This window comes from Vipera ursinii (assembly GCF_947247035.1).
Source record: "Vipera ursinii genome assembly, chromosome: 1".
NCBI classification, from domain to species: Eukaryota; Metazoa; Chordata; class Lepidosauria; order Squamata; family Viperidae; genus Vipera; species Vipera ursinii.
This window is the reverse complement of record NC_139512.1, coordinates 2,727,887-2,745,653: the sequence shown is the minus strand read 5'-3', so window position 1 is coordinate 2,745,653 and position 17,767 is coordinate 2,727,887. Positions and strand designations below refer to the sequence as shown.

The 17,767-nt window shown below is 44.0% G+C and overlaps 2 protein-coding genes across 2 annotated transcripts in view; one reads left to right on the top strand and one right to left on the bottom strand.

The window, feature by feature from the left end:
* The window catches only part of LOC310632727 (uncharacterized protein), a 474,991-nt gene that overhangs the window by 63,881 nt on the left and 393,343 nt on the right, over window positions 1-17,767 (top strand). The window lies entirely within an intron of this gene.
* Window positions 464-17,571, bottom strand: KISS1R (KISS1 receptor). Its single transcript, XM_083350202.1, has 6 exons — window positions 16,927-17,571; window positions 16,315-16,439; window positions 12,928-13,063; window positions 8,570-8,808; window positions 4,845-5,456; window positions 464-4,077 (listed from the first exon to the last, which is right to left on the bottom strand). The coding sequence occupies exons 1-5, from the start codon at window positions 17,168-17,170 to the stop codon at window positions 5,097-5,099; spliced, it is 1,104 nt and encodes a 367-aa protein (XP_083206328.1). The 5' UTR covers window positions 17,171-17,571; the 3' UTR covers window positions 464-4,077; window positions 4,845-5,096.

Sequence of the window (17,767 nt, the reverse complement as noted above, 5' to 3'; positions counted from 1 at the left end):
TTGATGTCATTAGACCACACCCCTTCTCATTACAGAGATGCACATCACCTAATATGCTTAATTGGTAGTAGGCTTTCGAGCCTATACAGCTTGGAGTAAGACAACATGCATAAAGAGGATGATGTGGTCAAAATACTCATTTGCCTAATAATTCTGCACTCCCTGTATGCATAATTCTGTATTTATTTATTTCTGTCATATTTATGTAGTGTATATCGGAGGAGGTGAGAGCTGTATGCAACGACATTTTATTTTAATGTATGCCGATTAGTGTACATTCAAAGTGACAATCAAGTTATTCTATTCTATTCTATTCTATTCTATTCTATTCTGTTCCGTTCCGTTCCATTCCTATTCTATTCTATTCTATTCTATTCTATTCTATTCTATTCTATTCTATTCTATTCTATTCTATTCTATTCTATTCTATTCTATTCTATTCTATTCTATTCTATTCATCCTGATCCATTACTCCCAATATCATGACTTTTTTGACATTTGTTGTACAGGTAGTCCTCAACTTACAACCGTTCACTTAATGGCTGCTCAAAATTATAACGGCACAAAAAAAGTAACTTAAGACCATTTTTCACAACCATTGTAGTTTGTATCCCCATGGTCATGTGATCAAAATTCAGGCTCTTGGCCACTGGGATTTATTTATGACAACTGCAGCATCCCCATGGGGACCTATGATCACCATCTGTAACTTTCCCAGGAGTAAAGTCAATGAGGGAAGCCAGATTCGCTTAACGACTGCATGATTTGCATAACAATTGTGAGAAAAAGGTTGTAAAATGGGAGTGCAACTCACTTAACAACTGCCTTCCTTAGCAATGCCAATTTTGGGCTCAGTTGTGGGTATAAATTAGGACTACCTGTATCTTAAAAAGGAGGAGTTACTTTCGACTAGGAAACAATCAATTATTCCTTTCTTTTCAGCTGAAAATACAAAATTTCTCTAGTAGATTTGTGTTGTTGAACTGGGAGTTCAATTTGATTAGGAAATATTGCCATCTAGTGGGAAAGGTTGTTATGACATCGCTAGAATTTGTGCAAGATGCTGTAATATTTTTTTTTTAATTCCAGCAGAAACTTCCGTACTTATTTTCACGCATGAGGGGGGTTCTGACTTTGTACTTTTCTTTTGTCCCTTAAAGTTAGTCAGAGCTCTCATAGGTATAAGAGTGAGGGAAAGAGAAACACTATCAAGGTTTCAGGGATCTGTTCTAGTCCAGGGGTCGGCAACCTTAAACCAGAGCCATTTATACCCGTTTCCCACAGAAAAGAGAACACCAAGAGCCACAAAACTCTTTTGACATCTAAAATGAAGATAACACTGCATATATCATTTTTTTTACCTTTATGCTATGTGTAAAAAAACTATAGTGTGTTGCATTTATGAAATCAATGAACTGCTACAGAGAAAACAAATTTTTATTTCTTCATGCAACAAAAACATTTTGAACTCCGAAAAAGACACTGGGGTGAAGGTTACTTTCAAATAAAATACTCGATGTCTATTTGAGTCCTCCTCATATTTATGAAATAAAAAGCCGATCTTAAATTATCCACCTGCAGCAAACCAAAAATGCCATCTGCTTCTGTGTGCCGGTCATCCTTTTATCGTGTGTACCGGAGTGTGCAGTCAGCTGTCAACTTGAATTAAAAAAGGACTATTTCACTGAATAATGCAAAATATATATTTGCAAAATAATAGCCAATTAAAATATTTATTTTACCTGGTTAATGTGATTTTTGCTCCTGAACCTCAGCCTACTGGGGGTCGAAAAGCACAATAAATCTCTTGCCGGCGGGTGTCGCACATTGGCGGTTGTGACACATATTTTGAGCGACAGGAAGCCGCAACAGAGGGATGAAAAAGCCACATGCGGCTCCGGGGCCGTGGGTTGCCGACCCCTGTTCTAGCCAATATCAATAAGTATTAGAGCTTTAGTATTTTTGTGAGCTTTCTTGATCTGATCAACCAGGAAGGGCTGGCAGTGGGAAAAAGTGATATTCAGAATAGAATAGAAAAGAGCTGGAAGGGACCTTGGAGGTCTTCTAGTCCAGCCCCCTGCTCAAGCAGGAGGACCTGTACCATCTCAGACAGGTGATTGTCCAGTCTCTTTTTAAAAGCTTCCAGCGATGAAGCACCCATGATTTCTGGGGGTAAGCTGTTCCATTGGTTGATTGTCCTCACTGTCAGGAAGTTTCTCCTTAATTCCAGGTTGCTTCTCTCCTTAATCAGCTTCCAACCGTTGTTTCTCATCCTTCCCTCTGGTGTTTTGGAGAATAGTTTGATGCCCCTCTTTTTTGTGGCAGCCCCTCAGATACTGGAATACTGCTATCATGTCTCCCCTATTTCTTATTTTCTTTAGACTACTAGCCAAACCCAAGTCCCGCAGCCATTTTTCGTACGTTTTGGTCTTCAGATTTTGATCATCTTAGTTGCTCTTCTCTGAACTTTTTCCAAGGTGTCAACATCTTTTTTGGTGATATGGTGACCAAAATTGGCTGCAGTATTCGAGGTGTGGTCTTAACTAGGGCTTTATAAAGTGGCACTAGTACCTCGCGTAATCTTGATTCTATGCCTCTGTTTAGACAACCCAGGATTATATTAGCTTTTTTGGTTGCTGCTGCACACTGCTGGCTCATAGTCCACCAGGACTCCAAGGTCCCTCTCATAGTTACTGCCTCCAAGCCAGGTCTCACCCAATCTGTATTTGTTCCTTTGGGTTTTCCTGCCTAAGTGTAAGACTTTGCTTTTTTCTACATTGAAACTGATTTTGTTGGATAGAGCCCATTATTCGAGTTTGTCAAGATCTTTTCGGATCCTGAGTTTGTATGGCTTGTATGATTGGCCCATGATTTACCCAGAAGCCATAGACTGAATAGCAGTTGGATCCAAGTGTCCTTAAGGGATAGGGAATCCGTACTGGCCATTAGCTAGCATGAGAAGAGGTTACCCAGTCCCGTGATGGGGATTGTGAAAAAGAAATATTTCAGAGAGATTCTGCCTTGATTGATTTAAGTCTCCCTTTATTCTTACGGTTTTCAAGGCATGTTTTTATTCCTGACTAACATGAAAGCTGCCATTTTGAAATATGTGGCTGTTCTCGTTTCTTGAGGTTGGTTACTTATGTGGGACTTGACTGTTGCTAGACTACATCTTATAGCGTCTCTCACTATTGGTCACGGGCCATTGGCAAGTGGATTCCAATGACATTTGAGCAATCACAAGCTCTCCAACGCACCTTACACATAGGAAAACGCTGTAGGATCAACTAGAAGGCAAAACAATTTATAGGTAGTCCTTGATTTATGACCACAGTTGAGCCCTTAATTTCTATTGCTAAGCAAGACAGTTGCGAAGTGAGTTTTGCCCCATTTTATGACTTTTCTTGCCCCAGTGTTAATAATAATAATGAAGTTGGAATGGACCTTGGAGGTCATCTAGTCCAACCCCCTGTCCAGTCTCTTCTTAAAAACTTCCAGTGTTGGAGCATTCACCACTTCTGGAGGCAGGTTGTTCCACTGATTAATTGTTCTAACTGCCAGAAAGTTTCTCCTTAGTTCTAGGTTGCTTCTCTCCTTGATTAGTTTCCATCCGTTGCTTCTTGTCCTGCCTTCAGGCGCTTCACTGCTATCATGTCCCCCCTCATCCTTCTCTTCATTAAACTAGACATACCCAATTCCAGCAACCGCTCCTCATATGTTTTAGCCTTCAGACCTCTAATCAACTTTGTTGCGCTTCTCTGCACTCTTTCTAGAGTTTCAACATCTTTTTTACATCGTGGTGACCAAAACTGGATGCAGTATTCCAAGTAGCCTTACCAAGGCATTGTAAAGTGGTATTAGTACTTCACTTGATCTTGATTCTATCCCTCTGTTAATGCAGCCTAACTGTGTTGGCTTTTTTGGCAGCTGCAGCACACTGCTGGCTCATATCTAAGTGATTGTCCACTAGGACTCCGAGATCCCTCTCACAGTTACTACTATTGAGCAAGATACCACCTTAAGAGAATCACTGCAGTTGTTGAGTTAGTAAAATGGTTGTTAAGTGAACTTGGCTTCCTCATTGACTTAGCTCACAGGTCGGCAACCCGTGGCTCAGGAGCTGCATGTGGCTCTTTGAGCCGTCTCCTGTGGCTCCCAGTCGCCCGGTGCATGCGCACCTCTCCGAACGGGAGGAGGTGTGCGTGCACCACTCCGAACGGGAGGAGGTGCGCGCGCAGCACTCCGAACGGGAGGAAGTGCGCGCGCCCCACTCCAAAGGTTTGGAGAGCTGCACGCACACCTCTCTCGCACCTCCGCCCGAACACCCGTTTGGAGACCTGCTGGTGTTCAGGCGGAGGTGCAATTTGGAGACCTGCTGGTGCCGGTTTAGAAAGGTGCCGCGGCTCGCGGCAGCTTTCTAAACCGGCACCAGCAGGTCTCCAAACTGCTGTTTGGGCGGAGCTGCGCGCACAGCTCTCCAAGGTGCGCGCGCAGCTCCGCCCGAACACCCGTGTCGAGACCTGCTGGTGTTTGGGCGGAGGTCGGGTGGCAGTTTGGAGGTCCCGGGGGTGGCTCCGGCGACGCCCGGGCTGAAGGCGGTGCCGCAACCCAGCGCCCGTCACCACAGAGACCCGTTGCCGCTGGCGTGCAGGTGCGTCCACATAAAAAAAGTGGAACCGTGCACGTGTATCCACGCACGCGCATGCGCAAAAAAGTTTTGCGCATGCGCAAAACATTTTGTTTTGTGCGCATGCGCATGCATGGATGCACGCGCACAGCTCCCACTTTTTTATGTGTGATGGAACCGGTTCCCAGTGGCTCTTTTGCTTTTTCAGGTTGCCGACCCCTGACTTAGCTTGTCAGAAGTTCTCAAAAGGGGATCACATGACCCCGGGACACTGCAACCGTCATAAATATGAGCCAGTTGCAAAGCATCTGAATTTTAATCACATGATCTTGAGGATGCTGCAATGGTTATAAGTGTGAAAAATGGTCATAAGTCACTTTTTCCCAGTGCCGTTGTAACTTCGAATGTTCACTCAACAAATGGTTGTAAGTCAAGGACTACCTGTATAGGAGAGACACTTATTTTAGACCTACATTCCTGATGAGACAAACTGCATCTCGGTATTGAGGTGGGCTTGGCCGGTGATGTTGCGATCACCCACCCTCTTCTTGAAGGCCAGTGGGAAAACTTTCTTGAAGGCCTTCCGAAAATTAGTGCCCATGAAGGCATAGACAATGGGGTTGAGGGAAGAATTGGCGTAGGACATGCAGTGAGCCCAAATCTTCACCTTATAGGTATAATAATTGTGCTGAAAGCTGGAGTCAAAGGCTTGGAAGAGGATCAGAAGCTGCACCGGACCCCAGCAGATGGTGAAGAGAGCAATGATGATGGCCACCATACGAGAGATCTTGGCTCGCAAAGCTTCAGAGAATTCTGCCAGCTGCTGTACCTATATTGGGGCACAGAAAGGAGGAAGAAGAGGTGACCCCAAGGAAAAAGGAAGGTGGAGAGATATAGTATGGTGTCATTAAAATAATATTACACTGAAATGTCCACTTTAAGTCTCCTCTTCTTCTTGTTCAGTCGCTAAATCGTGTCCAACTCCCTGCAACCCCACGGACATAGCTGTTGTGACTCAGGGCCAGCCTGTGGGTCCGACAGCCGGCTCCGATGTATCGGATGACTCTGAGGGGGAGGAGGGAAACGAACCGGCTGATGATGGTTTGGAGGCTTTGCAGAGTCCTCAGCCGGGGACCTCTTCTCAGCTGCGTGAGCCCGAGAGTGCGGAGGAAGATGACCCACAGCTGGCCCTGTTCAAGGACGCCCGACGCAGGAGGCAGTCGAGCAGGAACAAACAAAGAAAGACTGCGGGACTCCTCGGGAGGAGGCACAGGGAGACCACGCCCTGAGCTCTCTATAAAAGGAGTGTTTGGGGAGGGGCTGGTTGCTGAAAGCAACTTTTCCGCTTGAGAAGACAAGCTCTAGTGTTTTTGTTAACTGCGTAATAAATCTTGGCGGATGCCTTTTAGCCTTGGACGCTCTCCAGTCTCTTCTTTCTGAAAAGGGGTTTGCCTTTACAAGGCCAGAAGAGGGCTGGTTCAGAACAATAGCATGCCTGGTGCCCCTGTCCTCCCACCATCTCCCAAAGTCTGCCCAAACCTTTCAGACCTGTCTCAGCTTGGGCGTTTACGAAAGAAAGACCCTCAACTCCATTTGTAGCTACATGTGTACTTTTACCAAAGCCAAGTGGTTACAGATCTGAAACTTCCCGGCTGAAACAAATAATTTTCCCTTCTCCCTTGATTATCTTGCTGTTGTGCAATGAAGTTCAAGTGAGGGGGTTTTTTGGTAACAGTTCTGCCGCTGGCACCTCTTTGGTGGGTGTTCGCATGCTTTCCCATGCCTGTGTCCTTGGAATCATTCAACTGTTGTCTCAGGTTAGCACTTCTGGTTCCTGTCCCCTCCCCTCCCACTATCCTTCCTTCCTCCTCCTCACAGTTTATAGCAGGCTGCCATCAAAGCGGAAGTAGAGCTGAAATGGTGTGATGGCTGATCTGACAGGTCCACCATATCAATGACATTATCTAACCATCTCAACCTCTGCTGTCTCCTCCTTTTGCCTTCAATCCGGCTCTTTTCCTCTCTTCTTCTTTGGTGGCTGAAGTATTTGAGTTTCAGCTTCGGTTTCTTTCCTTCCAAAGAACAATCAAGGTTGCTTTCCTTTAGGATGGACTGATTTGATCTCCTTGTAATCCAAGGGATTCTGGGAGAGTCTTCTCCAGCACCACAGTTTGAAAGCATCAGTTCTTAGGTGCTCAACCTTCCTTATGGACCAACTCTTACAGCCATAAGTTGCTACTTTTAGCCATGCTTCTTCCAATGTTGGAAGAAGATTATGATTCTGCCAGGTTTTCTTTTACCGAGTCAGTGGTGTTCTAACGTGAAATATGGATCAGAACCAGCCTTCTCTGCTCAGGATTGTAAAAGTCCCAACTGATAAGAATTTAGGAGACTTATTTATGTAAACAGCCAGCTGCGTGTTTTGCTGTTACCAGCGAAGAGACATGCCTCTTCAACAATTCATAGGGGGGAAAAAATCAGAAAATCTTCAACATAATATACATGAGACCGTACTGTTCTGAATGGAAAATAGTTTGGCTACTGGGAATCTAGTAACCCTGTCCTTTTCATCTCCATAAATCTTTCTAAAGAGAATTTAATGAGAATTTTGCTTGGAAAAAAGAATCACTTTCAGTTTGGGGCAGCTGCCAAAGAGTGAAAAGGTCTATGATTTGGGCGGTATATAAGTGTTATTAAATTAAATTAAATTAAAATTCACTAGGTCAGCCCAGTGGCGTAGCGTGGGTTGTCAGCACCCGGGCAAGGCAAGTAATTTGCGCCCCCTAACCCGTGGATTTTAGCACTCGAGTCTCTTCCACTAGATTAGTTAAAGAAACCCTTACCCCCTAAGCACATGTATTGTTTGTTATGAAAATACTGATGTAATTAAAGTAAAATGCATCTAATGTGCCCCCCCAGATGTTGCGCCTGGTGCGGCCAGCCCCCCCTGCACCCCCCACGCTACGCCACTGGGTCAGCCACCCAATCCTTGTAAACAGGTGTACTATTGAGTCGTGTATTTCAGAAAGTCAGAAAAGTTTTGTAAGAGTTGACTCAAGGATAGGGGGAAGCGTGTAAATGGCCTTGCAGCCAACTCAGAGTGCTGAGAGTGCTAGCAGAGTGCTAATGACCAGATGACTGCAAGAAATATAAATCCTTCTATTCCCCCATCATTCAGTCAGAACTGAAGAAGCTTCTTGGATGAGAAGGGAAACATCTTCAAGGAAAAACAGAAAGTCCAGTGGCCTCTTGAAAAAGCATCTTTGGATGGATGACAGAACTTCCATAGACATCCAGCTCAAACTTAATGAGTACCAGCTAAATTACAGCAAAGAGCTACAAATTTGTAGTACAGTACAAACTTTTTTTGCTTGAAAGCAACTGTGTCTGTTGTTTGTGAAACTCGTTACAGTTGTGCCTAAAGGTTTGACAGTTATTTGGACCTGATTTTAGTTCTCTACTTTTATCTCCTGAAATGGAGAGGACTCACCTTAGTTTGGTCTCTCTGGAGTTAAAATTTTGGAATGTGCAGGTAGCCCTTGACTTATGACCTTAATGGAGCCTGCCCATTAGGGTCATAAACTGTGAGGGCCATAAAGTGAATCCACTGTTTGCTATGGGCTGTTTTTGCCAAAACAAGGAAATAAATGCCAAATGTCTGTAAATGTAGGCCGATTGCCAAGCCCCCATCATGCTGTGATGTAACCGTGGGGGAAGGGAGGAGCTACTGGAACTTTAGAACTGGTTGTAAATACCTTTTGGAGGTCCATGAGAACTTTGAACAGTCACTAAGTGATCCGTTGTAAGTTGAGGACTACCTGTACCGCACTGCTGTTGCGTTTGTATCTCGCTAACCTTATTATGAGCCACTTTCCCCTCCATCTCTACCCAGGAACTGCTCACATCCAGTTTACCCCGGATACAACATACAGCTCATAATACCTGGACGTGGTTATCAGCTGGCGCCACAGTGGGGTGTCCCATCTGGTAAAGCATAGCACTATAGCAGACGAGGATGGTCAATAAAGGGAGGAGGTAAACCGCTAAAAAGTTGTACAGGATAAAGGCTCTTTCGTGGTAGACGGAGGGGAAGGACTCACTGCAGAATGTCTGAGGACCGAACCAATAGCCTTCTATCAGCTGGTTGTAAATCAGCACCGGGATGGAGACAAGGAAAGAACCTGTGAAGAAAAAGGCCCAGGAAATTAAGGCTGGCAACTCTACCGCACCTCCTGTCGTGGAGGCCTTTATTTGTCCCCATTTGTTGCTAGAGGCAGACCTCGACTTAGCGACCATTCATCTAGGGACCGTTCAGAATTGCAACGGCATTGGAAAAAAAGTGACTTGTGACCATTTTTTTGCACTTATAACTGTTGTAGCATCCCTGTGGTCACATGACCAAAATTCAAGTGCTTGTCAGTTGGTTCATGTTCATATTAATAATAATAATAATAATAATAATAATAATAATAATAATAATAATAATAATAATATAAAGTTGGAAGGGACCTTGGAGGTCATCTAGTCCAACCCCCTGCTCAGGCAGGAAACCCTATACCAGGGGTAGGCAACCTCGGCTCTTTTATGACTTATGGACTTCAACTCCCAGAATTCCTGAGCCAGCATGGCTCAGCTTGGAAACCTCTCCCTTTCCCCTCAGCATGGCTGGCTCAGGAATTCTGGGAGTTGAAGTCCAAGAGTCATAAAAGAGCCGAGGTTGCCTATCCCTGCCCTATACCATTTCAGACAAATGGCTGTCCAGTCTCTTCTTAATGGTTGCAACGTCCCAGGTTCATGTGATCCCCTTTTTTTTGCAACCTTCTGACAAGTAAACTCAATGGGGAAGCCAGTTTCAGTTAACAACCGTGTTACTAATTTAACAATTGCAGTGATTTCACTTCACAAGTGCGGCAAGAAAACTCGTAAAATGGGGCAAAATTCATTGAACAACTGTCTCGGTTAGCACCAGGAGGTTTGGGCTCAGTTGTGGTCATAAGTCGAGGACTACCTGTACACCTCCTTCCAAGGCCTCTGGCAATGGGTGTGCAAAATAAAGGCGCAGTATAGGTAGTTGTGAACTTACAGCTGATCGCTTAGTGACCATTCAAACTTACGATAGACCTTCCCAGGGATACTTAAAGCTCGGTACTGACGTTCTGATGGCTGCCCCTCCACGGTCACATCAAAATACTTCAGATGCTCAGTTATGGCTATTTGCAGCGTCCTGTGATCAAATGACTATGTTTTACCTTTTTTTCTGCTGTTGTTCCCAAAAACAGCATGGGTTTTGGCAAAACTGACCCATAATGAACAATCAGTTCACTTAATGACCATGTTATTTGCTTAACCACCACTGTAAAAAAAAAAGGGTGAAAAATCAGGTCAGTTATGGCCATCACGACTTAGTGACTATAATGGGCAGGCTCCATTACAGTTGTAAGTTGAGGATTGCCTGTACCAAGAAAAATTAACCCATTTCATTCATTCAGAAATTTATATACCGTAACCATCTATCTAACAAAAGGAATTCTAGTAGACGATCTGTAGCTCAAGTTACATTTTGGAGTCCTTGATGACTTCTGAGCTTGGTTGTTTGCACCTAGTCTGGTAATAACACATCTGCAAGCAAACAACGCAGCTCAGAGAGCACTAAAGACTCCACAAAAGGAATTTTGGGCAGTGAATGCATCTGGAATCACAGTTTCAGGAATGCTGCTGACATTTCTTTATGGTGATGCTATCAGATATCTCTTAGAGCTGTGCAACAGCTTGGAATTCAATTTTTAAGTTGCTATTGCTCATAAATTCCTGGGGGGGGGAAAGCTGACATAAGACATTACAGACAGATGCCAAGTTGGCACTCCTGTCTGCTCCAAGGCATCTTTTGTTGAGTCCAACTCAGGCTCAACCCCTATAGTCATCCATGGGTTATCTACTACAATTGTATTAAGATTGGTAAGGGTTTGCTGTATGACACCCAAGGCTACAGTGATTGATGGCGCCACCTCCTGCTGATACAAAAATTTGCATTTCATTTATATTTTGAATAGCAATAGCACGTAGAATTATATACCACTCCATAGTGCTTTATAGCACTCTTTATAGTATCAGCATATTGCCCCCAACAATCTGGGTCCTCATTTTACCAACCTCAGAAGGATGGAAGGCTGAGTAGCATTGATGCCCCCCCCCCAAGGTTTGGCACCCTAGGCAATGCTGACTAGGCCCTAACTAAAGCTGGCCCTGGGTATGTGTGTGACATCATAAAGGTAAAGGTTCCCCCGCACATGCGTGCTAGTCGTTTCCAACTCTAGGGGCCGGTGCTCATCTCCGTTTCAAAGCCGAAGAGCTAGCGCTTGTCTGAGGACGTCTCCGTGGTCATTTGGCCGGCATGACTAGACGCCAAAGGTGCATGGAACGCTGTTACCTTCCCACCGTAGTGGTCCCTATTTTTCTACTTGCATTTTTACATACTTTCAAACTGCTAGGTTGGCAGAAGCTGGGACGAGTAACAAGCGCTCACTCTGCTATGCGGCACTCGGGATTCGACCCGCCAAACTGCCGACCTTCTGATCAACAAGCTCAGCGTCCTAACCCACTGAGCCACCGCGTCCCTTGTGACATCATAACACACCTACAAAAAGAACAGACAACCTCCATGGTCTTTCCAACTCTGTTATAATGTCATTGTTACTGGTTGTGTTGTAATGGCACAATGCCCCTGCCATTCAGGACCCCACAGCTTCCAAGATGCTTTTCAACTGTCCAGAGTATCCCACAGACCTAGGATTTGGGCAGTTGAAAAGCATCTTGGAAGCTGATAAGAAACCATTTCGGTTCTGTCACCAAGGAAACTGCAGAAATGTGCCTGTGAAGACATGGAGACCACGTTTGGCTTAAATGAGACTTTATCTGTTGAGCAGCCTAACGGATCTATTGCAGTGCTTCTCAATCTTGGCTAGTTTAAGATGCATGGATTTCAATTCACAGAATACCCCAGCCAGCATGGGGTCTTAATAGCGATAGCATTTTTACTTATACACCGCTTCATAATGCTTTACAGCCCTCTCTAAGCAGTTTACAGAGTCACCATATTGTCCCCAACAATCTGGGCCCTCATTTTACCAACTTCGGAAGGATAGAAGGCTGAGTCAACCTTGAGCCAGTCAGGATCGAACTCCTGGCAGTAGGAATGTAGAGTTAACTTGCAATACTGCATTCTAACCACTGTGCCACCCCTGCTCTTGCCAAGGTTGAGAAACACTAACTTATAATAGGGCACTGAATTGCAAATTGTTAAAATACAGAGACACCTAACCAAATCAGCATCCTCCAGAAAAGGTTGCAAAGTCGAATGCTTCCCAGAATTAGGGTTATTGTGTTGATTTATGCCATTGATCCTTAGGTTTAAAATAAGGTATTTATTGCTTGCTTAAACTTAGCAGCTAAAACAATAATTGCTCAACACTGAAAACCTTAGATAATCCAACAAATGAGGAGTGGATTAACAAGACGTCTTCAATTGTCATGTTAGAAGGGGTTGCATATAAACTTAGAATTAGGGTTGTATACTGCAGGGAGCCAAACAAGAAAGTCAAGATGGTGACCACAACTACTCAGTCAAAGCCCCACCCCTTTTTCACATACACCCACAAAGAAGACAGGGCTTTAACCACATGGTTGCAAATACTATTTATTTTATTTTTATTTTAATTCCATTTATATCCCGCCCTTCTCCGAAGACTCAGGGCGGCTTACAAGCTTAGCAGTAGCCTTCATTCTATGTATATGCCTGCTTATTAGGGCTTTCACACACACACACCCCAAGCGGCATTATTACAAAGTCAGCTTAATTGCCCCCAACAATCTGGGTCCTCATTTTACCTACCTCGGAAGGATGGAAGGCTGAGTCAACCTTGAGCCTGGTGGGATGCGAACCTGCACTAATTGCAGGCAGCTCTGCACTAATTGCAGGCAGCTGGTGTTACTTAAGGAGGCATTAGCCCACTGCTCCACCAAGGCTCACTACCTTGATTGGCAAACTGTATAATGAAACATCAGGGACAAGAACCATAATTCTACCAGTTTTCAATTGGGAGGATTTTATGTATCATCTGAATGGTAGCAGACCTATCATTGGCAATAAGTGTAACTCAAGGCAAACATGAAGGTATTTATTAGGTTTTTCTCTAGGTTCCCCCCCTTTTTTAGCAGATGTTTTTGCCCAGATATAATACATTCAATAATTGGATCATGTTAGTGAACAATTCTAACTCAGCCTGGAGACTGTCTCTACTCACCAACCCAAATGCTGATGCTGACGGTTGCAGCAACTCGTGGCGTGCGCCGTCGCAAGGATCGAAGTGGAAAGACAGTAACATACCACCGGTCCACCCCCATGGCCGTCAGGGTGATGCAGGTCGCCTGCACCGAGACCTATGGAGCCAAACCAAGGGATTTCTTTGCAATGTTTTCCATTAGTTTGCTGACTACTTTGCTGACTTTCCCATCAACCTAAAACAGGTATAATTATGGGAAGAGCTGGAGGTTACTTGTAGGCATTCACTGTACGGCCTTCACAAGGTACTAGGCAGAGAGAGGTGTTTCACATCAGATCCGTGTTATAACAAGTGTGAATCAACTATTTTCTGAGTGTAAAGTTAAAATATAAGCTCTCTTTCTAAATAGAAGCTAGAAGAGCAACCAAACCTGAAGGAGAAAGAAAAGCATGCTTGGGAACAGGTTATTCTTATTCTTTCACGAAGGGTCATTACTCCCTAGGCTTTCCATAGAATCTTTGTGGGCAGAGTGGGTCCAGTGAGGACTAGTATCTTGAACATCTAAAATGTTTTTAGATAGTGCAGCGGAAAAAGCAAACTCCATTTACACCTGCTCACATAGATGCAGAGGTACTCATACACATTACTAATGCAAATAAAGATTTCGTTTATACACATAGAAACAAATTGTATTGTATTGTAAATCCATTCTTACATACACACCGCCCCATTAATTTAAACAGATATTTGTGTGCGTAATTTATTGTCAATCACTTGACCAATTTGCATACAGATTCACTCATAAATGCACATTCATATAATAGATATAGTCCTTGACTTATAAGTGTTTATTTTATGACCAAATTTTCATACTTAATAGTTGCAGCATCCCCATGATCATGTCATCAATATTCAGGCTTAGCAATTGGCATGTATTTATGACAGTTGCATTGTCCTGGGGTCATCTGATCCATCATTCCCAGCTGGCTTCCAATAACCAAAGTCAATAGCACAGGGGTAGGCAACCTCGGCTCTTTCATGACTCATGGACTTCAACTCCCAGAATTTCTGAGTCAGCTATGAGTCATAAAAGTCCATGAGTCATAAAAGAGCCGAGGTTGCCTACCCCTGCAATAGGGGAAGCCAGATTCACTTAATGACTGCATGATTCACCAAACAATTGGGATGATTGATTTAATAACTGACAAAAAAGGTCAAAAACTGGGGAAAACCTCACTTAACAACTGTCTTGCTCAGCAACGGAAATTTTGGGCTCAATTGTGGACCTAAGTCAAGATCTATGTCAGATGTCCTTGCCACACCCCTGGCTCCAACAAGAAACAAGCTGTTCACAGGTGGTGGTTCATTCACATGTTATCACAGAAACAGCAAACAAAGTTAGCGCTGGGAGCAATCACCTCCCAACACTCTACATATACGCCTCCTGACTGCCCCCCCCACACACCTAACCAACAGCCAGTGTGCAATGGAAGCTTCCAGCTCCCTCTTGCTTCTCCGCGCTGATCAGCTGTTCGGCGGGATGGCCACGGACCTGATGGCCACGTAGCTGTGCTCTGCAGGGTTCCCCTTCCAACATCCAGGTAACAGGGGAGGGAGGGGGCTGTCACTGCCATTTCTGTTGCTGGCCCCATCCACTGCATCCTGATGCCTCCAGCCACCAGTCTTGTCCCCCCACCTCCCGTTAGTGTCAAGCCCACAGAGGCTTGACTGTCTAGCTCAGACATGTCAAACACAAGGCCCGGGGGCCAGATCCGGCCCGCGAAGTGGTTTCATGCGGCCCGTGAAGCCATTCTGGAAACAGTGAGGGAACGGCCCCCACTGCCTTGGCCCTGGCCCAGAGACCCTCAGATCTGTCCCACTCCTGCCCAGGCCCCCATAGGCACCCTTGATGTGAACGATGTACAGCTGGCCACGTCCATCCAGTAGGCCACATGCACTTTAGCCACGCCTGCCCAGTAGGCCACACCCACCCAGGCCACACCCACCCGGCCCCCTGAGGGCAACCGCAATGCTGATGTGGCCCTCAATGAAATTGAGTTTGACACCCCTGGCTATTTACCATTTGTTTTTTCTTATCTGCATACATTTCATTCCTTACTTATACACCTCCATTCATCTTTTACTTGTCTTTTGCATGCACAGCATTCATTCACTAACAAACAGGTAGTCCTTTACTGACATCCACAATTTGGACCAGAGCTTCCTTTGCTAAGTGATGCGGTCGTTAAGCAAGTCATCACTTGACTGCACCTGATTTTTTTGACCTTTTTTTGCCATGGTCGTTAAGCAAATCAGATGATTGTTGAGTGGATCTGCTTTCCCTCATTGACTTTGCTTGTCAGGAAGATCGCATATGGTGATCGTGTGATCCCAGAATGCTGGAACTATTGTAAATACGTGCCCTGTTGCCAAGCTCCAAATCAAGATCATGTGACCGTGGGGATGTGTCATGGTCATAAGTGCAAGGATCGGTCATAAAGCACTTTTTTCAGTGCTGCCGTAACTTTGCATGGTTGCCAAATGAATGCTCATAAGTCAAGGATTTAATATAATTTAATAAATGTAAATTTAATTTATTTAAATTTATTAAATTATTTAATTTAATAAATAAAATAAGTAAAGGATCACCAATGGTATATCAGTACTACAGTATACTGATGGGTACTCACTGACATTTGATTCACTCATACTCACACACAAACAGCACTGATTCACAACAGATACAGTACAAGTAGTCCTTGACTTACAACCATTCATTTAGTGACCGATCAAAGTTACACCGGCACTGAAAAAAGTGACTTACGACCATGTTTCACACATGACTGTTGCAGCATCCTCATGATCACGTGATTTACATTTGGATGCTTGAGAAGCGGTTCATATTTATGACGGTTGCAGTGTCCCGGGGAATCATGTGAACCCCTTTTGCAATCTTCTGACAAGCAAAGTCAATGAGGAAGCCAGATTCACTTAACAACCGTGTCGCTAACTTAACAACTGCAGTGATTCGGTTAACAACGATGGCAAGAAAGATCATAAAATGGGACCATATACACTTAACAACAGTCTCGCTTAGCAACAGAAATTTTGGGCTCAATTGTGGTCGTATGTCAAGGACTACCTGTATATACTTACAGGCTACATTCATTCACTATTCCCCATATCTATGCACAGAGCCAGAAATATAACACTGTTATCCTTCATAAGAAACTTCATCATGGATGTTGTTTTGAAGATCCGATTTCAAAATGAGCTAGAGTTTTACATTTCTGAGCTGAGATAGTAAGAGACACCGTAATTCAGGTACGGCACTTGAAATTAGCTAGAGATCCCTGTAGACAAAAAAAGACTTGAACAGAGAAGTTTCCAAATTCAGACATTGCTCACCTGTTGGATGTAGTTGACAAATTTACATAGGAATTCTCCAAAGATCCAGCCTGGAAGCGGATACAGCATCGCAGTGAAGGGAACGCAACAAACCAGGAAAATGATGTCGGTGGTAGCCAGGTTGGCTGTTGAAGCAAGAGCAGAGGCTGCTTGTCTTTAAACAGTGATGAAATTTGCCTTTGTCTCTCCCTTTATCAAGCTGGCTTAGAACCAAGCATGCATTCAAAAGAAGATCAGAATACAGTAAGAAACTAATAAGAAGCTGCAGGAGGTGGATATCTTAAGAATGTGTCAATTTCCGTAAGTGAATATTAAAGTGGAAAAAGCTAACACCCTCACCCCAATCATTACTTTAAGAAAATCTGCTTTTTTCTATTGCTTTTTTTCAGTACATTTTTTTCACAAAGTAGAAAGCCAAAACCCAGGCTGTTTTTATTATCCTGAAATTCTCAATTCAGTTCCTCACTTCTCTGTACTCTTTTATAGCTGGTAATCACCATACAACTTCATATTACATTGAATCTCTTTATCTCATTCAGTTTTTGGCCCCAGTTTAAAAGCATCACCTCCATTACAACCCTTCCCCATCTGAATGCCTCCAGATTGTCTTACCAATGTAGTAGTTGGTCACTGTCCTCATTGGCTTGTGTCTGATGATGACGTAGATTACCAGAGAGTTGCCCAGAAGCCCAACTAACATCAGAATGGCAAACAAGAGTGGGACCAGCCAGGCATCTACCAAATATGGGGGAGTGGGTGGCTCCGAGCCATTAGTGCACAACTCTGCAGCACAGGCAGAATTGTTCAGAAAGAAGTTGGACTTGTTGAAGTCAGAGATGGATGCTCCCTCTGCCATATTCCTCTTTATTTTCCCAGCTGAACCATGGACTTCTCAGCTTTATTTGTTTCCAGAATGGTTCATCTGCTTGCAAAAAACGTTGGTGATCTGCTCAATGGCAGATAATTTCAGCACCTTGGACAGTTCCAGCTGGTGCAGAAGTTGCTCTAGAAGCACATTTGCAAGAGCAGAAATAGCAACAAAATGGACTGACTGATCCTCTTGCCTCTCCCAACTTTTTCAGAGCAAAATGTCCCAATTGTTGGGTAGATCCAGACACCAGAACCAAATTGCCTCTTTTTAGACTGAAGTTTCCTCTCCTTGAATGTTTGATATACTTTGGGGGGAAAGTCTAAGGTAGGTTATACTGGATCAGGAATACCTTAGGAGACTTATGTCCTACTTAGTAACTATCATCATTCTTCTGTGGTCAACTTATAGAATCCAAAATCCACACTGATCCTTTTCCAGAAACTTCACAACTTGCAGAGTACTGAAACAACTCCAAAAGAGTTGCATCAGCTCAGTTTTTCAGAATTGCAGGCTGCTAAGTCATGCTTTCCCAAAGTGCGTGCTCCGAAGATCCTAAATATCTGCAGAAGGTCCAAAACAAGG

Bases quoted from the DNA above. Each gene is read 5' to 3' on its own strand.
- KISS1R (XM_083350202.1), bottom strand. From the start codon at position 17,170: ATGGCAGAGGGAGCATCCATCTCTGACTTCAACAAGTCCAACTTCTTT. The intron at 8,809-12,927 runs GTGAGTAGAGAC...TTTTCTTCACAG, and splicing joins CAGCATCAGCATTTGGGTTG to GTTCTTTCCTTGTCTCCATC. The intron at 5,457-8,569 runs GTATTATGAGCT...GCCCCAATATAG, and splicing joins CAGCTGATAACCACGTCCAG to GTACAGCAGCTGGCAGAATT.